The sequence below is a fragment of the Sus scrofa genome, chromosome 14 (assembly GCF_000003025.6).
Source record: "Sus scrofa isolate TJ Tabasco breed Duroc chromosome 14, Sscrofa11.1, whole genome shotgun sequence".
In the NCBI taxonomy this organism is placed as follows: Eukaryota; Metazoa; Chordata; class Mammalia; order Artiodactyla; family Suidae; genus Sus; species Sus scrofa.
In genome coordinates, this window is record NC_010456.5 from 63,213,734 (window position 1) to 63,235,709 (window position 21,976).

The following is a 21,976-nucleotide window of genomic DNA, read 5'->3' on the forward strand; positions in this document are numbered from 1 at the left end:
CCCTTGACCTTCCCCCAAATTGCCTAAAAGACAGAAAACCTCCCTCAGGAAGGGGGCTGTCACTAGAGATAACTAGAGTAGGAACAGGTGAAGCACACAGGGAGGAACCCAGCAAAGTCTGTCAAAACTCCTCTCCGTGTCCCACCACCTTCACAGGGCCCAGCAAACACCTGTTCACCTAACCTTTGCTTTTCCCTGTGAGTGTCAACTGCCTTCCTCCCCCTCCTCTGCAGCCCCAAACCTCTACGCACAACATCCTCATTTGCCTTTAACGCTGAAGACAGTGCTTCAGTGAGGCTTTCGACCATTTGGACGAATGTTCTGGGTTTCTCCCATGTCCCCGTGTCATTAACCTCTTGTTGTTAATCTCTCTCATGTCAATTTCATTCTTAAATCAGCCAGGAGAACCGAGAAGGGTAAAGCAAAGTGTCTTCCTCCATGACAAGAGAAATGAAAGAAACCCAATATGGATGGAGTGTGAGGAGAGGCAGAACGGAAGGTCAACCTTCCCATCAAACCTCAAGTTAGATACTATATCTGACTCACAGAAGAGGGCACACAGCTCACCTGAAGTCACAAGCTGATTTGGATGAAGGGGAGATCTGAACCCGAGAGTGTCCCTAAATTACAGGAGCTAAGACACTATGATTATAAATGGATGCTAATGAATACAATTACCATTCCAATCCAACCTTTAGAAAAGGGCATCTGTGCTTTGGGAAGAAAGGACATTTTTGGAGTTTCCTTTGTGGTGCAGCGGAAATGATTCTGACTGGCATCTGCGAGGATCAGGTTCGATCCCTGGCCTTGCTCAGTGAGTTAAGGATCCCACATTTCCGTGATCTGTGGTGTAGGTCGCAGACATGGCTTGGATCCTGCATTGCTGCGGCTGTGGCTATGCTGTGGCCAGCAGCTATAGCTGCAATTCGATCCTTAGCCTGGGAATCTCCGTATGCCTCAGGTACAACCCTAAAGAGACGAAAGACAAAAAGGAAAAAGAAATGACATTTCTGACAAGGGAATAATGCCAGAAATAACAGAAAACTTTACTGGGCCAACTACAGGAAACAAGATGTTTAGCACATGACAGGCAATCCTGTTCATCGTGTAAGGATTAGCTAATTACATGACTAATTCTCAACTAATTTATTCCAGATTTTTCTATTGTACTAGCTAATAATAAGGCATCAAATCTACCTGTTTATGACTACTGTTTTCTTCTTTCCCAAAATTTTCTAAGCAAAGTGCACAGAAGGTCCTCATATCTGCTGAGCTGAACTTTGCTTAATAAATAAACTCATCTGTGCTTTTTCATGCTAGTTATCCTCCAGAGAAGGAAAAATTCTTCCTAGCAGGCAGAAAACATTCAGATGAAGAGGTCTTAACACTAAGAGAATACTTTAAGTTCTACATGTTTTAGCAACACCTGAATGTAACAGTGACCATATGATGGAAAAAAATCTTCAAATAAGAGCTTATATTGGGAGTTCCTGTCATGGCTCAGCAGTAACAAACCAGACTACAATCCATGAGGATGTAGGTTTGTTCCCACGTCTCGCTCAGTGAGTTAAGGATCTGGCGTTGTCGTAAGCTGTGGCATATAGGTCGCAGACTTGGCTCCCATCTGGCATTGCTATGGCATAGACTGGCAGCTGCAGTTCCAATTCGAACCCTAGCCTGGGAACTTCCATATTCCATGAGTTCAGCCGTAAAAAAGCAAAAAAAAAAAAAAAGTTTATAGGCATTGCTCACCAGCACTTATTTAAGAGATACTAAGAGTACTAAAAGTCATATTGACTAAACTATTCCAGCTTATTAGGCCAATACTAACTATTAGTAATGCAAAGACCTCATAACTTTACATTTTGCTGAACATGCTTTTCTTTTTCCTTTTTGTAGATTCACCTGCAGCATATGGAAGTTCCAGGCTAAGGGATGAATCAGAGCTGCAGGTGTAAGCCTACGCCACAGCCACTCTAACACCACAGCTTGTGGCAATGCTAGATCCTTAACCCACTGAGCGAAGCCAGGGATAGAACCTTCATCCTCACGGAGACTATGTCGGGTCCTTAACCCAATGAGCCACAATGGGAACTCCTGAACATGCTTTTTTACATCTGCTTATAAATTGTCTTTGAGAGTTACACATTCAAAATGCTAGGTTGTATGATTTGAAAAAAGCCTCTGAGTCTCTTGGTTTCCATTTCTGAAAAAGTGTGAGCAGGTATGAGTGGGCTGGGCCACCTACAGGTCAAGTTGGTCTATCACCCTCCTAAGCCTCCTCCATGGATAGCAAGCTCTCAAAGGAGAGCAAAAGTACAGGTAGCTGTGGTTCCAAGTCCTAGAGTGAATCTGATGTCCCTTGCCTCTGAATTTCCTCAGGATCTCCCCATGGAGGATCTGGGGAGAATGACAAAGGTAGTCTTTCTTACAACATGGCCATCCAGCTCTAAAATTCATATACTACAAAACATCAACAGAAGTTTCCACTGTGGCATAGCAGGTTAAGGATCCAGGATCCGGCATCACTGCAGCAGTAGCTTGGATTTGATTCCTGGCCCAGGAACATCCATATGCTGTGGGTATACACCAAAAAAAAAAAGGGGGACAAAAACATCAACAACAACAAAACACCACCAGAACCATTTATAACCCAGAGACCCTGATGATCAAGCTGGTAACATTTCCTAAATATCCTTTAAAAAAAAAAAAAAAAAAAAAAAGGAAAGCATTCCAGATTCTGAGTCTAAGAGAACAAATGCTACATGATAAAGTGTCTATGCCGAAGGACCTTTGGTGAGATCAACTTAAAATTAGGCCTCCAGCACCTGAGGTAAGTGGAGCCTACTTTGTAAGGAGTTGAAGACTTAGTCTCAAACCCAGGTAAGTTCTGCTTTACAGAGAACAGGAAGGTGCCTTCTTGAAAACCCTTACTACCAAAGCCACACCTTCAAAATAAACACATATCCCTGGCAGATAGACCTTCCAGCATCCCTTCTGAGGTTCAACCTATTAGGTTCAAAAAATTGATTATTTTTAAATTAACAGCAGTAACTACCTCATATTGAGTGCTGATGTAGCAGGCATGATGCAAATCACTTACCACTCCCTCATTCATTATACCTGACACAGGTTTGCTATTTATTGCCCTTTTACAGAGAAGAAAACTGAGGCTCAGAAATGAACTGAAAGAGACAACTGGATGGCCACATGCAAAAGAATGAATTTGGACCCTATTTTACACATATAAAAATTAACTCAAAACAGGAGTTCCCATTGTGGTCAGCAGGAACAAACCCAACTCATAACCATGAGGATGCAGGTTCAATCCCTGGCCCCACTCAGTGGGTTAAGGATATGGCATTGCTGTGAGCTGTGGTACAGGTCACCAATGCAGCTCGGATCTGGCATTGCTGTGGCTTTGGTGTAGGTTGGCAGCTGTAGTTCCGATTAGATCTCTAGCCTAGGAACTTCCATAGGCTGCAGGTGTGGCCCTAAAAAGAAGGAAAAAAAAAAAAAAAACTCAAAATGAATCTAAATGTAGAGAGCTAAATGTAAAGCCAAAAAAGAAAACAGGGCTGAGTCTTTGTGACCTCAAATTCTAAGATATGACACCAAAGCACAACAAACAGAAGGAAAAAAAAAAAAAAAAGAATAATTAGACTTCACCGCAACTAAAAATCTCCATGCTTCAAAGGACCCTCTCTCCATATGCTGCAGGAGTGACCCTAGAAAAGGCAAAAAGACAAAAAAAAAAAACCAAAAACAAAAACCAAAGGACCCGCTCAAGAAAATGAAAAGGATATACACAGAAAAGGAGAAAATATTTGTAACTATGTATCTGGTAAGGGTGTCTAGAATATATGAGGAACTCTTACAATTCAATAACAAAAATACCTTGAATAGACATTTTTCCAAAGAAGATATACAACAGTCAATAAGCACCTAAAAAGATATTTATTATCATCAGCCATTAGGGGAATATAAAGCCACCCTGAGATACCACCTTACACTCACCAGGATGCTAAAATCATATGGCACAGCCACTTTGGAAAACAGTCTGGCATTTCGGCCAAAAAGTTTGCATGTGACCGTTCAATTCCACTCCTAGGTATGTACCCAAGAAAAATTAAAAGACATGTCCAGAGAAACGGTTGTTCATGAATGTTCACAGCAGCATTTCTCATGATAACCAAAAGGGTGAACAACCCAAATGTTCAACAAATGAAGAATGGAGACACAAAATGTGGTTGGTATATCCACAGCATGGAATATTATTTGGCCAGGAGAAGGAATGAAGTCCTCATCTGTCACACCATGGACAAAAATAGGATGCCACGTGAAAGAAGCCAGTCACAAAAGACCACACACTGCATGATTCCATTTATATGAAGCATCCAGAATAAGCAAATGCACAGAGAGAGCACAGTAGCAACTGCTTCAGGAGATCAGAGTCAAGTGACAGCTGAAAGGTACAGGCTTTCTTTTGGAGGTGATGAAAATGTCCTAAAAATCTATTCTGGTTATGGTTGCACAACTCTGCAAATAGGCTAAAAGCCATCACATCCTACACTTGAAATGGGTGATTTGTATGGTTGGTGAATTATGTCTCAATAATGCCCCTACCAAAATTAATTATTAATTAATTAAAAGATATGAGGCAGAGGAAACAGGTTCACATCTGGTTCTATTCAGGTCCAGTACAAAGGCCCCGAACCTATCCTACATGGCTTTTCAAAGTACAAATGAGAGCTCTTCAGTCACCTGTCCGAAACCACACTTCTAAAACACTTCCAACAAAGCAGTGTTAAGACACGCGACACACTGGGTAACTGCCTTGAGAGAGCTTTATTGTCACAAGAGCAAAGGTATGTATCACATATATACTGTACACATATGCATATATAATGCATAGTGACGTCCACACCTTGGCTCTTCTGATAATCATTTCAGGGTAGGATATATCATATAGATTATGACCTACAGTAAATACTATAATATAGATGATACTCCCATGAGATGGTCAGAAGAGAGGGCCAGATCCTATCCATGGAAATATGAAGAGATTTATTTTTACTGGTGGAAAAAACAAAAAACAAAAAACATTGCCCTTAGACCCTGACTTTTACTCATGGCAAAACAAAACATAGTGGAAAATCCCCGATGTCTAATCATCCTGGACACATCCAAAACAAAGAGAGGAAAGTTTTATGATAATATTAATGTCTCCATCTTATTTACATAGGAACTCGATATCCCAGCTCTGAAGGTTACCTCTAATTTAGGGCTTTGCAATTCACATTTCACCGTGGAAATCCATTTCTTGAGTGCAGGGGTCGAAAAATAAGCCTTACCATGGACTAAATCGCTAACGTGGGGAAAATGTTCATCTTGGACTTCATTTTACAGGGGTTTAGTGACTAAAGTCCCAAAGAGCCTTAAGACTGTGCAGCAGTTCATCCTCTCTCCCGGCGGCCCTAGGATGGCTTTCTGACTCTAGGCCACTACCTCCACCTTGTGGCCACAGCTAAACTGTGGGGGGAGGGGGGTCACAGCCCCAGTCCGCAAGTCTCCTTAGGAGATGGTGAACAAATATAAGACATAAGCTGTTTGAATCACTGACAGCCAGCAACGTGAAGGTTTTGACCAGGTGACACTCTTATAATGCCAACCACTGTGAGAACTGTACTCAGTCACTTGGTTAACTCTAGATTAACATGTACCAGTAACAAGATCTTGGTATGTCATGGACTCAAATAAGAATCTTCACAACTTTAATGTGAACTGAACTGGCTACCTGCTTATCCCGGAAATTAAACAGGTGAACTTCAGAACATAAATGTCTTTAAACTGGAGGGTGGGGGGTGGGGGTGGAGGAGCCTTCTAAATTTAGAAACTGCATCTGAATTCCAAAGATGAACAGTAAGAATAGATTACTCTGCATATGTATAAACTAGTCAACCCTTGGAAAGAGAACTTTTTGTTCTTTAGCCTATAAAGAATGGAAAAAATAAAGTCATTATTCATAGTCTTGGAAAACCCAGTATCATTCCACCCTTTGATATAGGGAGATACAAGAATAACACCAAAAACAAAAGTTCGTTTAACAAGAAGTACGGACTTCCTCTCAAACCTGATATTCCCATCATGGTTCATCTCAAATACAATGAGGAAAATATGAGGTCCTTGGGGTGATTCAAGAACCAGTCAGCCTGGACTAAGATGCCCAGCAAGATCTTAAAATTGGTATAAATGAGACAACTTTCCATGAAAGGCTTGGTCAAATCATCAAAAATGGCAATCAAGATCCAAATTACAAAGAGCTAAAAGATGTTAATACATGGAATTTTACATGGAAACCAGGCTCTTCTGACCTGGAACATAAATCAGCGTAGGGCAAAGCATTAGGGTCACTAGGCCAGAGATAACAGGTACTTCTGTCTGTCACACCAACTTGGATGGACTGGTATCGGCTGTCCAGTTCTGTGTGTTGGTGGATAAGGACCAGCATGGATGCCTGAGGCAAAGCCAATGCTCCAGCACTGTCTCCCAAAGGCAATGGTCAAAGGGCCTGTGCACTCTTATTACCTTCCCCCTTTTGTGCCTTTTTAAGCCTGCCAGTTCCTGATTGTAGTCCATGCTGCTCTGTTTACAAATGGAAAACATGGGCCCAGAGAAGTTGATGAAGTTAATGCAAGGTCATATAACTAGTCTGTGGTTGAACCAGGATGAGCAACGAAGTCTGTGATTCCGTATCTGTACCAACAAATTGAGCTGGACAAAGACAGGGTTGGTATAAGGTTGCTAGTATTTCAAAGAAGAAAAATGCTAGTTGTTCATTCTGAAGAATCCTTGAAAGAAAAGCTTTGAGTTCCACAGCCATGCTGTCTCAGGAACTTTCACTGAAACTATCTTGTGGTTAAAAACACATCTTTCCCCCCCTCGCAAAAGGAACCTAACATTTCCTGCCTATAAATCAGCACATTGCAACCTATCTCCTGAAACTTTATTAATTGTGGTTAAAAAAAGCAAGTGTGTGAGAGAGAGCAGGTGCTATGCAGATCTGTTCCTGCTTTGCTTCAGATGTGCAGTCTTCACTGTGGGAAGACGAAGTAGAAAAATATTTTTCACTGATGAAAATTCCTCAGGGCATGTTAAAGCTTGAAAGAACAGTTGATGATATGAAGGGGGGGAAAGAGAATGAGAGAACTATCCTAATAGAGATACAGAGAGAACCCACACTTTCGTACCTGTTCCAATGTAAGCTGCTTAGAAATGGTATCGTTCTCCAGTTTTTTAATTTTCTTCATCAGTTTGTTGACCTGGAATTCCTGCTCCTGTTCGAGATGCTGTTCCAGCTCAGCTTTCTCGTGTTGCAACTGGAAAATGAAAAAAAACAGAGATGGGGAAATCAAGACACCCAAAAGTCAAGGAAACAGTGGCTCCAAAAGCTGGTTAAACTGAGTAAGAGGGATCACATAAAAGTTACATTACTCATGTCTGCTTATATATCCAAATGTACACCTAGTAACTTGTTCCAAACTGATTCCTCTAACTTATAACCAAAAATTCATAGAACACAGACAGAGGCACTTGATCTTAGCCAAAAGGCCAAGAAATGATAGGGTGAATATATCTGAGCATCGAACCATGATTCAACACTGATTTCAATTTTTAAAAGCATTTAAGGGGGTTCCCACAGTGGCTTAGCAGGTTATGAACTCGACTAGTATCCATGAGGATGAGGGTTCGATCCCTGGCCTTGACCAGTGGGTTAAAGATCCTGCGTTGCTGTGGTTGTGGTGTAGGTTGCAGATGCAGTACCAAATTTGACCCCTAGCCTGGGAACCTCCATATGCCACAGGTGCTGTCATAAAAAGACAAAAAAAATATTTAAGTAGTTGTCTCTGTGGGAAGAATAAGGGATGAGGTACAGAAGCCAACTTTTCAGCATGTGTATAACCTTTTGTGCTTTAAAATTTTACACCATGGGCATAAAAATGATTAAATTAAAAAATAAAAAATTTGGAGTTCCCATCATGGTGCAGCACAGCAAATCTGACTAGGAACCATGAGGTTGCAGGTTCCATCCCTGGCCTTGCTCAGTGGGTTAAGGATTCGGCGTTGCCGTGATTTGTAGTGTAGGTCACAGAGGCGGCTTGGGTCTGGCATTGCTGTGGCTGTGGTGTAGGCCGGCAGCTATAGCTCCAATTAGACCCCTAGCCTGGGAACTTCCATATGCCTTGGGTGCGGCCCTTAAAAAAAAAAAAAAAATTGTAGCTGTCCATCTTTATAAGTGAATTACAGTTTACCTGCATTTATACGATGTGTATAGAAAGGGAAGAGATGTTAAAAATCACAAAAAAATACTTAGTACATTATTCCGAATGCTATTTCTCAATGTACTAGTAAGCATGATTGACAAAAATCAGTACAAATCATTAACTTTCTGCAATGAGAGGAGACACCACACTTCCTACATCTTTCCTAAAAACCAAGAGGGAAGGCTTCTTATTTATGCCGTTATGCTGTTGCTGCAAAAGAAATTTAAAAAAAAAAAAAAAAACACTCCAACCTTCAAAACCAAAAGGGAATAAAAGAAATTCAGTGGACACATGACAACCAGGGTTCGTGTTAAAAATGATGCACTGAAGTTCCCATTGTGGCTCAGCAGGTTAAGAACCTAACATAGTGTCCAAGAGGGTGCGAGTTCAATCCCTGGCCTCACTCAGTGTGTTAAGGATCCCAAGTTGCTGCAAGCTGCAGTGTAGGTCACAGATGCGGCTTGGATCCGGCGTTGCTGTGGCTACAGCACAGGCCGGCAGTTACAGCTCCAATTTGACCCTTAGCCCATGAACTTCCATATGCCAAGGGTGCAGCTATAAAAAGAAAAAGAAAAAAAAAAAAAAAGATGCATTATTTCCAACATTCTTAATTGGGAGGGGCCGCTGATTCGTAGTGGGGATGAAAGGGAGTGAAAGCCAAAGGGCCCAATATTTTCAGAACCATGGGGAGATAACAAAAGCTATTAAAAACAATGAAGCACATAGAATTTGAACTGCGAGTCTAAGATGACACAGCTCCCTAATTCTATCTTTAAAACCATTTCTTCAGACAGGCACTGCTTACTAGGCTCATCACAGGCATTAGGCAAGCCTAGTCAACCCTCATTTCCAATGTGACAAAACACATCACTGGACCAAAGTTACTGGAAGACAGCAGAGCTTGGAGCCCAAACCCTGCTCTTAACCCTGAACTACAGTTCTCCCCGGATCCTGAGCAAACCTCAGAAGAGTAGACCTCAGACTACTCCATCCATATGCCAGTGCACCCTTGGCATTTGTAATGTCACATGATTAAACAGAGAAAACAACAGACCAAGCACACTCGCCCAGAGGATGCTAGGTCTCTCTGTAAACCCTGCACAGGGTGCGACGGACAACAGAAACAGCTCAGCTGGGCTGGATCAGCCTCGAAATGGCCACACCTAGCTGTTTCCACACTTGAAGCAATTGCCACTGCTCTGAGAGCACCAGAATTGGTTTGAGAGAAAAAAAAAAGTTTAAAATCTGACATCGTCTTCCAACACTGGAAATGTTGATGAAACAGATGCTGTTTTTCCTCCAACTGTTTTTGATGTGCAACTCCAAAAAAGGCTGGTCAACCTTGCAAAGACTGAGAAAAAAAGCAGATGTGAAGAGGTGCTTACAGTGACAAGTCTATTTTTAGCTAGCCCTTTAAAACTCAGGTTCTGCACAACCCAACAGTAATTAAAAGAACTGAGAGGAACGGACAGAGGATGAGAAAAGTTCCCAGCATGTCCAATACAAAGGCCCCAATGGGACAAATATCATTTATGAGGAAAAAATAGCAAAACATGATCATCTTCATTTAACACTTTTATTCTATAAACATGACTGGTGTGGCATGTCTTCTCTCTGCAGGTGTTATGTTAGAGGTAGTAAAATCTACAGTTAAGATATCATCCTTGCCCTAAAGTGGTTTCTGAATGCTAAGCGTAAATGCCATCTCCCAGTTTTAGAAAAATGAACTTTAGTATTAAAACCTTTAAACCATTCGCATGGTTTTTTTTTTTTTTTCTTACATTAACTGTTTTCCTCCAATATGTTTTCAATTGCTGGCATTTTTATTTGAAAGAGCCCCCTTCCTCCATTTTTTTTTTTTTTTCTAGGGCCACACCCTCTGCATAAGGAGGTTCCCAAGCTAGGGGTCTAATCGGAGCCTTTGCTGCTGGCCTACGCCACAGCTACAGCAACATGGGATCTGAGCCACATCTGCAATCTACACCACAGCTTACTGAAACGCTTAACCCACTGAGTGAGGCCAGGGATTGAACCCAAACCTCATGGTTCCTAGTTGGATTCGTTTCCGCTGCGCCACGATGGGAACTCCCCTGCTTCCTCCATTTTTTAGTGTTCTGCTTTGAGGTAAAATTAAGACAATAAAGGATGCAAGCTAATGTCAAAAAAAAAAAAAAAATCTCTTGCACCCCAAACAGCATTTGTCATAGAACATTAATCTGAGGAAAGAGAAGGTTCTCCTTGGCTTAGAGGAAAATACTCAGATACAGGCAGATGGCCTAACACGGTCAATATCTGATTAAGTATTTCCTTTAAGAATAGAGATTAAACTAGTAATGATATCTATCAAAGCTCTTAATTTTAAAAGGCTTTTTTCCTCTCAAAAGCTATACACTAAGGAAAATTTGGTGGCTGAGCTGTCATTACCAGACTTCAAGCAAGGTCCCTGGGTTACGCTAACCCATTTGGAAAATATCAAGCCGTCCTGAGCTCTAACTCTGCCAAAGATTCACAGTTTTCATCATCCCCCAAAGACGGGCCTGAAACAAACAGCTCTACTGCCTGCTTTGTTCTGCCAGCTCTCAGGTGACAGGCAATGCAGGGGCAGGGCAGGGAGTTCCTGAACAGAACACTGGAAACAGAAAATACGGTTCTTCCTTGGAACAAATAAACCCGCAAGAAAAAAAGAAACACAGAAATACAGAAAAACCCTCCCCAAACGATCATGAGATGGGAGTTAAGATGGGCAAGGAGAAGGGGCAAGCCAGGGAAGAGACCTTGAGGAACTAATAGCCATAGTGTTTGCCTCAGAACCTTTTGCCTGAGAAAATTCAGATACTGTTTCTCTTTTAAACAGATACGACATAAATTCAAGCCATTTGGCCCCAAGGGGGCTTGAACCAAAACCACCCTGAATCCACCTGCCTATTTTAAAGCTGTAGCCCAGGACACCACAAAAACCCAAAAAGGAAGCCTAGTGTAGGCAGACCCAGGACCTATCAGAAGAAATAAACTCCAGTTTCATCTCTGAGTAGCATCTTCGACATGGGCATGAAATTCAAGACAAGATTTTAAATTTCTAATCAAAGGTCTTAACACCTTATGAACAATTTTTAATCTTCCAAATGGGTCAGAAACCTAGAACAAAAATCATTCAAACTAAGAAGAGTCAAAAGAATGGATGTGTGTATATGTATGACTGCATCACTTTGTTGTACAGTGGAAATTATCACTACACTGTAAATCAACTATACTTCAATAAAACTTTAAAAAATGAAAAAAAAAAGTCAAGCAAATTCGATTAACATGTTTGAAAAGAACAAAACTCATATGTTTGCCTTAAATGTTTCTAAAGCAAAATGCTTAGGTAGATGAAAATTTGCTGTCAAAACCAGAATTGTCTGTAAATACGATTTTTTTTTTCTTTTTTTGGCCATGCCCACGGCATGTGGAAGTTCCTGGGCCAAGGGGTCGAACCCATACCACAGCAGCAACCCAAGTCACTGCAGTGAAAATGCCAGATTCTTTTCCTGCTGTGCCACAAGGGAATTTCCTGTAAATACCCTTCTTACAAAGTCAATCTCCAAGATTATGGAAGAGCTTGTTAACTCTTACTTGTGCAATCTATTAACGTGAACAACAAAAAGCCTTGTAGAAGGGAAATTATCATCTATCCACCGGCCTCACATTTTCAACAGAATTAGGGTTATACAAATAGAGGTTGTATAGGATTCAGCATGAAAAACATATTAATGTAAGTGAAAAAGCCATGAGCAAAAATACAACTATAACCCTGTAAAATTAGAAGTAGTAAAACGGAAGCGTTTTCTGACTGCATCCATTCCCATATGGAGTCCCAAAGCAAATGTCTAGCCCATTAAAAATACAAGTAGAGCATTAATTTGATCTAAAACAGGCTAGCCCTAAGCATCACTGAATTACCAATAATTATTGTCTTCCTCATAATTTACAGAAGCTTTCTGGAGCCACTTCAGGGACCCTGGCTTTGTCTGTAAGAGATTCAGGAACTCTTCACTGCGTGGCTTTGATTCTGTGCACAATCCTCTCCAGCAGGTAATGGCCTTGAGCCTTGTTCACCTGCAAGAACCACCACAGGTGCACACATAGGTTGGCTGTCTAGCCAGGCCACCCACCCAGCATGCAGCAGGTTTGCCAAATCCCAGGCTGGGCGAACAGTGTTTACAAGTCTGGGCCTGTTGTCAATCCAGCCAGTGCCAAGTGAGGCATGCCTTCTGGCCACCAGCCCCAGGACTCAGCTTTCTCAAAGCAACTTGAGAATAAACTCAAAAGATGTCCCCGTCTCTGTTGTCACTAGTCAGTGCTAGCCTAGCAATTTTCTCTGTGCGCTACCCACAGTTCTGCAACCAATATGCCTGGTTTATTAACAACTACCCAGGAATAGTCACCTGCACTAGGCCAAGTAAAGGCCACCATAGGACAGCAACTACATTAAGTCACTGGATTGTCAAAAACAATTCTCATGTAGTTACTACCGGCTTTGAAAAGAAGCCCAGAACCATCACTCACCATACTGGGTCTCTTAACCAACTTTGAACTGCTCTGCTGAACAGCCTGAGCAGGAAGCCAGCCTCCCACCTCAAATTCTGCATCACCACTAAATGTCTCTTGGGCCCACACTTATGCCCACCTCCTTCCCCCTTCTGTTACTGGTACCATTCTTCTCAGTCAACACCTCATATCTCATCAGTTACTGAGTGGCACTAAGTCAGCCCCCATAGCAGCTGTCACACACACCTGTTCTTTAGGTGCTCTAGTTTTTTGATCGAAGCCTTCCAATGGAGCTCCCCAGGTCCAGTGCAAATCAAGCTAAAGTCAACTAAGAAAATTTTCTATTACTTCAACATCCTGCTCAATGGCTCCTCACAGCCTACAGAGCAAGTTCAAGCTCATTAACATGACGTTCAAGTCCTTCCACGGTCCAGTCCCCATGCAAGTTTCCTGTGCTTTCCTCATGCTACTTTCACACTCAGCCCAAGTGCTAGTCTCAGGTTTGCAAACATCAAGGCCTGCCGGCAAAGAATGATGGTTCTAAGCAAAGAGAGTGGTGGTAACTGCATTTACAGGCACAGCCCCTGCCTTTTTCTAAAGACTCTCTTCCTGCAAAGACACTTTTTTAAAAATGAAACACATCATCCTGGGCAAACATGTCTGGAGACCTCTCCAGTTCAGGGGCCTCCAGGCTGCAAGCTCTGCCAGTCACATAGGATCAAGCTAACACCAGCCACTGCATAGCCCTGGTCACACCCCTGCTCACGCTGTGCCCTCTGCCTAAAGTACCAGAATCCCTCCCTCCAACTTACTGAAACTGTGTGATGGCTCAAAAGACATCTCCCCCCAGAAACTTCCCACACGTCCTCAGCATCACGTACACTCCCCCTCCTTCAGGCTGGGATGAGCTCAGTGTTCTTCAGAGGCACCTTCATATCTAGTTCATGGTGGATTCAAATCCTTTCTATGAGTTATTTCTAAAAGCAGGGAATATTCCATAGTACTAATTACTATGCAGCAAGCCTTTTACACAAACCAATGTACTTACTGGGCTTAACTCTGTGGTAGATACTATCATCTGCATTTTACAAATGATGAAAGCGCAGGTGACAGTAATAAGACGAAATTCCTGCTGTGGCACAGTGGGTTAAGAATCCAATCAAGTCGCTGCAGAGGCTCCGGTTCAATTCCCAGCCTGGCACAGCAGGTTAAGGATCCAGGTTACCATAGCTGTGACATAGGTTGCAGTTGCAGCTCGGATTCATTCCCTGGCCCAGAAACTTCCATATGCCACAGGTGAAGCCAAAAAAAAAAGAAAGAGAGAAATTAGGTAATCTGCCCCGAGTCACACGGCTCATAATGGGAAGCTCCTGAGTTGAAACACAAGCTTTTGCCTTCCAAGCCTGTGTCCTTACCTCTGATGTGAGCTGATCCTCAAGCGCCTGGGTACATTCTCAATCACCCTCACAGCACTACAAGCTCTACGAACTGTAGTGACCAGGACTTACTCAATTCTACCCCAGAACATCTAGACGCCTGATCTATGCAAATATTGACTGGATAAATGGTAATAACCTCACTTGCTACAGACTGTTTTCCCCTCGATTAAGTCTCCGGATGAAAACATCACAATTTATCCACTCTACAGATGATGAATACTTAGGTCATCTCTAGTTTTTCACCATTATGAACAATGCCACAAAGAACATTCTCCTACACATCTGGTGCACATATGCAAACCATTATCAAATATATTCAAGAGTGGAACTGCTGGGTTAAGGACAAAGACTATTTCCAACTTCATTAGGTAATGCCAAATTATTTTTAAAACAGAATAAAACCATTTCCATCCTCTGATGGTATGCATGAGAATTCTCTAGTAATATCTTTTTGCAGTTTATTTCACTTTCCTGATTACTAATTGGGTTGTGTACCTTTCCTTTCCCTTTTTTGGTCCACACCCATGGGATGCAGAAGTTCCCGGGCTAGGGATCAAACCTGTACCACCAAGTCACTGCAATGACAATGCCAGATTCTTAACCCTACTGCACCACACTGAAACTCCTGTGTATCTTTTCATATGGTGACTGGCCATTTAGCCATCTGCTTCCATGAAGAGCCAGTTTAAGCCACTTGCCTGTTTTTCTTACTGATTTGTAGTTTTACTGTGGTTACATATGTTGACAATATCTTCTTCCATGCTGTGATTGTCCCTGCATTCTCCCTATATGATTTCCTATGATGTACTCTGCCTCAGGCTTCCCTTCCACTCAATACCTAAAGGGCTAAGCTGAGTTTCCTAAATTCCCAATAGCATCATGCTGCTGAAAGCATTAACCTTTAAAGAAATCTGGTTAGAAGGAAGATTTTTAAAAACATGCTCCACAAATAAGATAAAGAAGTCCTTTAGGCTCTGGAGTCAACCTGCAAAACAAACAAACAAAAAAATAAAACAAACAAAAACAAAAAAAAAAACTGTTTTGTAAAAACTAGCCCTTCCTTCTTTGAGAAACAGTATTTAAGCCAAAGAAAGAATTCATCCTAAGCCAAGACCTCATGGTAAATTAAAATAAAAAGCCACATCTTTCTTACCGAGTTTATGAATACAGAGGAAAAAGGAAAGTAAAGATAATCAGCAACAGGATAAGACTCTATATTTTAAGGTAACTACTAATTGGGCTGACTGTTCTGAAAAGGAAAAAAAAAAAAAAAAAAACTACCCAAGAAATTCAAACATCACAACATTTATAACTGCAAATTTTGACATCATTTGAAAAGCTTTTCCAGGAGTTCCCGTCTTGGCGCAGTGGTTAACAAATCCAACTAGGAACCATGAGGGTGCGGGTTCAATCCCTGGCCTTGCTCAATGGGTTAAGGATCCAGTGTTTCCATGAGCTGTGGTGTAGGTTGCAGAAGCAGCTGGGATCCCACGTTGCTGTGGCTCTGGCGTAGGCTGGCAGCTACAGCTCCAATTCGACCCCTAGCCTGGGAATCTCCATATGCTACAGGAACGGCCCTAGAAAAGGCAAAAAGACGAGGGGAAAAAAAAAAAAGAAAAGCTTTTCCAGTGACAGCTGATGTCCATTTACAAGTGGAACCAAACATCCTTTAATAGCCAAGATTTACCTCTTCAACTAAAATGGATAAGGGTTATCTCCCCTACCCTGCTGAATAAAGCAACCGCGCTCCAGCTTCATCTCATTATTTTTAATTTCCTTTTCCTCCTACCTTTACTTTCTACCTGCATTTTCCCAAATTTTGTCAAAGACAGCCTAGGAAGCTTCTAACCCCCTACTCTTGCTCTTACATTTTGAGGGGGTCCAGGCTGGCATATAACTCCAGCCACAATGGCAACACACACTGTGGGAAAAACTCAGTGATACCCTAAGACTAAAAAACTGTGTCCAGTTTATTGTATTTTCTAATCATAATGCAAATTACATTGGACAGAGAGATTTCTGGCATGCTACTAAGAGGAAAATTCTGGCTTATAATTTGGCCTCTGGTGGTTGCAGCATTTAAAATGCAATAAAAACATTCCAGAAGCCTTTTGCAGATGTATCCTGAACACAATGCATAAGCCCCTTGCTCCACAAAAAGAAACAGAGAACACAGAAAGCTGAGGTTTGGAGAATCTGGAATGAAAAGCAACAATAAAAACAACAGCAACAAAAACCCCAACTTTGCCTCCAAATGTGCTGTTAGCTATCAGCTGACAGCAAATTTTTTCTGATTAGCATTAATAGCTCTGAAAAACTAAAAGGTTTTTCCCGGTTGAGCCACCTTGATGAAGAAGAACGTATTTCAAGGTCTCTCCGCCCCTGCCATGGAGAGAAATGAATTTTCACCTGAATGGATGCAATGGTGCAGTGTAAGCCTTGGTGTCTTTCAAATGAACTAGCCAGTTTCATACATATTTATCACCCTGACACGTGATTCTGCTGCCTGCACAAACAAATTCACTTCACTGCCACCTCGGTGACATGGAGAACCTGGGGTCAAAAGGGCGGCCTCAGATGCCAGTGCACATGCCTGAGAAGGAACCTGAGAGACCAGACTCACTTCTAAGGCCTGTACACTTGCCTGCTGCCCAGAGACACAGCCACGCAGGGGTCAGGGAAGTGCAAGCTCCAGAAAAAACCTGAATCCACTGGGATGGTATTGCAAGGAGAACCAACTGCTCCAGAATTGAGGGGAGGAAGGGAGAAGGTAAATTTGTCTAAATGAATAGGCAGATTTGGAGACTTACTGCAATCCCTTCTCTGGGTTCCATTCCTATGCAAAGGGAGATGGAAGAATAAAGCTGTTTCCTGACAGCCTTCTGAACAGCTCGGCTACAAATCACTTGGCAGTGGCTTTTGCCCACAACTTCCTTCCTCTCCTCCACGTAACATCTTGCCATAGATGCGAGACAACTTCAACTGCTTTAAAAATTCCAGGAGTCATCACCTCAGGGGCCAAATCGATAACAATAAAAAATAAGCCCTGCCACACTGAACAAGAGACTCAGATAACTTTCATCCTTAAGTGCTTTCAGTCATCAATAAGCATGTGCCTCCCCCATAAGGAAATGAGTACAGTAATTTCTATTATAGCTCTAGCAGCATTATTTTCTGAAGGCCAGATCCAAATTCAAGTGTGAAGCAAAGGACAAACCTACGAACCTATTTGTTATTTTAGGTCTAAAATTTGGAAACTGGGTTAGAGGGAAAAGATTCAGAGGAGTAAGTAACACCTGGTTCTCTTATCTCAACCCTGTTCCATGGTTTTCAAAACAGAAAAAGTACTCGTTCACTTTTGGCAGTGGTATTGGTGGAGAAGAGTGCCAAGCAACCACTGAACAAGGGCTCCCAAGAGCAGGAAGTGAACCTGATGCCTCAGGCTTACATAAAAGCAAGTGAGCAAATCCCTAATTGCCAAAACCATTCTTAATCTCAGCAACACCAGGTCTTCCAGTTGGCCCTGGTGGTTGGTGGTTAACAGTTAGCCAGAGGATATAGGGATTTTTAAAAAAGTGATTTTAGGATGGGGGGGGGGGGCAGTGGAATGAATCCTATCAAGACTGACAAGACAGCTAAGCTAGTAAGCTAGTCATGAGAGCCTTCTGGCTTCGCTAGTTCTCAATGATCTGGGCGGTCCCGAACCTTGCCTCGCAGCAAATGGGCCTGACTCTGCAGGAGGCTCCTGTGCCCTGCTGTCCATGACAAATATGCAACTATGACGATAAAACTGAGCAGGAGCTTCCTAAGCATGGATGTCCCATCTCACCTCAGACCCCACCGTGTCCTCTGCCTCTTGTTTTCAAAAAAGCTTTAGCCTCTGAGGCCTTCTCTGAGTTCCAAAGAGCAAATTTAACCAGAGAAGTGAGGAAAACAGTCAAGCAAGACAAAATTTAGACATAAAACAAAGCAAGGACCTTTAGTTCCTCCTCTAGGGCTGTAAATAATATCCTGAGCCATATCCTTGAGCTGTTTTGCAGATACTAAAACCCCCACCAGGTGGAAGAAGTTAGCTGCTTGTGGATCACCAGCATGGGCACCTCAGACTGGTTGGAAACTGAAGGTTGATGACTGAGATTAAATGTCACCATTATCTCACCATCAACCAATTAGAGAGTGTGCACCAGTGGATCACACAGGCTGTGACTTTCCTTCCCCTCATATTGTCTTTAAAAATTCTTCCAAAGCCATCAGGGAGTTCAGGTCTTTTAAGCATGAGCTGCCCATTCTCCCTGCTTGGTGCCACTGTATCTTCCCTTCACCACAGCCTGCAGTTAGTGGACTGGCTTTGCTGTTTGTGGGGTAAATAGACCCAGGTCTGGTTTGGTAATGGCAGCAGGACTGTGAGCTTTCAAAGTCAGTGACACAGAAGGAGGTTCCAAAAGCTAAGGACAAAACATGCATTAAAATTTTTAAATTTCCTTTTTAGGAAATAAGATGTTTTCCAATTACAAAAGTAACGCATGTTGCTTTTACAAAGTTGGAAGGAAAGGGATGTAAGAAAATTAACATAACCTATAAGCTCAGCACCCAAATATATAGCTAACATTTCAGAAGAGTCTTTTAGATTTCTCTTTTCTAACATAAATATTATATATCATGTTCTGATGAAGAGTTTGCTTACAAAACATTTCTTATAAATTTTAATTACAAATTCTGATTAAACGACAACCTCTCTGCAAGGCATTCCAGAGCTGAATTTAGTTCTGATGCAGGCCTGTGTTAGGCTTGGCAAATGTACTAGAAGGTTCTTTTTAGGACAGTTCTCAGCAGTCAGATCATCAATCCCACAGTCTGGGCTCAGAAGGATATAGACTTTTCAGACAAGAGTTTTTACAAAATCAAGGTATGATTTCTGCCTACCTGGTAGATATGCACAAAAACTGGAGAGAAAAGCTACATGCTCTTTTTTGGCTTTTTGTTTCAGAGAGGATTATCATATTTGGAGGTGTCAAAGCTACCTCCTAAACTTGATCTTCTAAAAAGGCAAGGGATTTCCACTCATCTAAACTTAAATGTGGTTCAGTTTTTAAAGGTACTAGCTAGCATCTCTGTTGTAGCAGGTGGGAAGGGAGCCATCTTCTCTATAGCAATAATCTCATTTTGTTCTCAGGACCAAAGAATTCTTTTGAAATGCACATAAAAGCATTGTTCAATCACTATCGGACTCAACAGCCAGAGTACAGTGACAAAACCCAAAACCGTTCTAGAAATAGCCTCTCAGGGGCCTTTGGGTGAAAAACACTAAGCACTTTCCTGGTGAACAATTTACTCATCTGTCCATCAGTGGCACCTGCAGCAGAGTTTCTCTTCGGAGGCCATCACAGTAAGGTCTTATCCAGAAGCCAACATCCTAGAGAGCCATATTCAAGTAATCACACAGTTGGGAAAAGTCTATTGGTACCAATTACTCTTAAAAATCTTCCAGATGGAGATCAGTTCTTCCATATTGGGTGGCAGAAAATGTGAGACTTCAACAAAGGACTGGCTGAAACCCTTAAGTGGGGACAGCAGGCCTATAGCCCTTTGTCCACAAAGCCATACAAAAGCCTTCCAACTGGCCAAAGAGGCGTTCTCAGGAATTTACCACAAAATGGCATGTTGTGATGCCTGGTGTCTTAAGTCAGGGGCCACCCACCATGCCACAGGACAGACATAGCTCCAGAACTTGCCAGAGACCTCAACCTCAAACAGCCAGCCACCCATGTCCTTTCAAAAGTCTAAATAAGAACCAGGAGCGAGGAACGAGGGGCTATTTTTAAATGGGTTCGGAGTTACAGTTTGAAAAGGTTCTGGGGATAGATGGTGGTAACAGTTGCCTAACAATATGAATGTACTTAATGCCACTGCATTATACACTCAAAAAAGACTGAAGTGGTTAATTTTACATTATGTATATTTCCCCAGAAAATAGAAGCTGGGATTAATGAAAGATAGTCTCAGAGACATGCTGACCATCTGTCCAGATTCTACAGGTGAGATCGCTAACCGGCTACAGACCCACCTAAAGCTCCCCAAAGAACAGATTTACACCCTCACAAGGGATGCTATGTTTTTTTGAATTTTTTTCTGTTTTCTTTTTAGGATCACACCTGCTGCATGTGGAAACTCCCGGGCCAGGGGTCAAATCAGAGCTGTAGCTGCTGGCCTACACCACAGCCATGGCAACACCAGATCTGAGCCACATGTGCAACATACACTGTAGCTTGCAGCAACACAGGATCCTTAACCCACCAAGCAAGGCCAGGGATGGAACCGGCATCCTCGCAGACACTATGTTGGATTCTTAACCCACTGAGCCACAATGGGAACTCTGGGACTTTGTCTTTTAACTGAGGGCCAAAGACCAATGTTCCACATTACAGACTACTTTTGGCAAGAACAGTTTCTTACGTTGTTCAGTTTGAATATTATTCAGTCTTAAAAAGATCCATGTCCCTCAAAAAATTTGTTTTTAAATATATGAACATTTTTTTCTCCTGATCAAGTAAAACTATTTTTTTAATGGAAGAACTATGAAAACAAGTCATTACATTTCTCCAGGTTGTAGATTTACAGGATGCTCAGAGCTTAAATTTCCCATTCAAATCTTCTTCCACCAAGTGTATTCCTACAACTAACCTTGTTTTCTGTTGCACATGGCTCTTACTCATTCTTTCTATTCAGTAGCTTATTTAAGGGACATCCATGTCCTTGGAAAGTATGTAGGTCATGATTGTAAGTGAATCAGAGGCTGGTTATAAACTACACATGGCAGAACCACTCACAATGAAAATGAATCTTTATAGAGAAAAGGGGCATATCTGGCTAGGTTCTGACTGCTTTATAGCATACTTCAATCAAAGATTCCAAATACAAGAACTATACAAGCTAAAAATAAAAAGTGTTTCTTGTTAGTTTTGGTTTTTCTGGATGTACCAGCAGCATGTGGAGGGTCCCAGGCCAGGGCTTAAACCCACGCCACAGCAGTGACTCAAATCCCTGCAGTGACAAAGCCAGACTCGTAAGCCCCTGAATCACCAGAGAACTCCCCAAAAGTGGGTAAGTATTAAAAATGAAGGCATCTGGGAGTTCCCTTCATGGCTTAGAGGTTAATGAACCTGACTAGGATCCATGAGGATGCAGGTTCGATTCCTGGCCTCACTCAATGGATTAAGGATCCAGTGTTGCTGTGGCTGTGGTGTAGGCCAGCAGCTGCAGCTCCAAATGGACCCCTAGCCTGAGGATCTCCATATGCCAGGGGTGTGGCCCTAAAAAGCAAAAAAAGAAGGCATCTGATTACACACTAAACTCAAAAAAAAAAACAAGCAAACCATAATTGCATCCTTCTAGTTCTAGAAGCAACATGCAGCATAATTAGTCTAATGCTGCCAAGATGAGATAGAGTCAAAGGTCAAACTCACCTTCTCCCTCATGGTCTCTCTAAATCAGAATGCACAGAGATAAAGAAAAGGTCTCAATGCAGAAATTATGCCATAAATCTCTGCTAGACAATAATGCCTGGGTACTTCTATCCTTCACATTCCAACAGTTACCATATAAATCAAATTTTGTACAAGACTGTAATGCTGTCTTTATTCAGTAATTAGGTAGGAAAATGAGAATAAAAAAAAGATGGGGTAGGAG

General features: G+C 42.0%; 1 protein-coding gene across 1 annotated transcript in view; it reads right to left on the minus strand.

Moving 5' to 3' along the window:
* The window catches only part of CCDC6 (coiled-coil domain containing 6), a 124,376-nt gene that overhangs the window by 38,084 nt on the left and 64,316 nt on the right, over nucleotides 1-21,976 (minus strand). Inside the window, exon 3 of the mRNA XM_001929282.5 lies at nucleotides 7,251-7,379. Within this exon, the coding sequence (XP_001929317.3) occupies nucleotides 7,251-7,379 (129 nt within the window). The remainder of the gene's footprint in view (nucleotides 1-7,250; nucleotides 7,380-21,976) is intronic.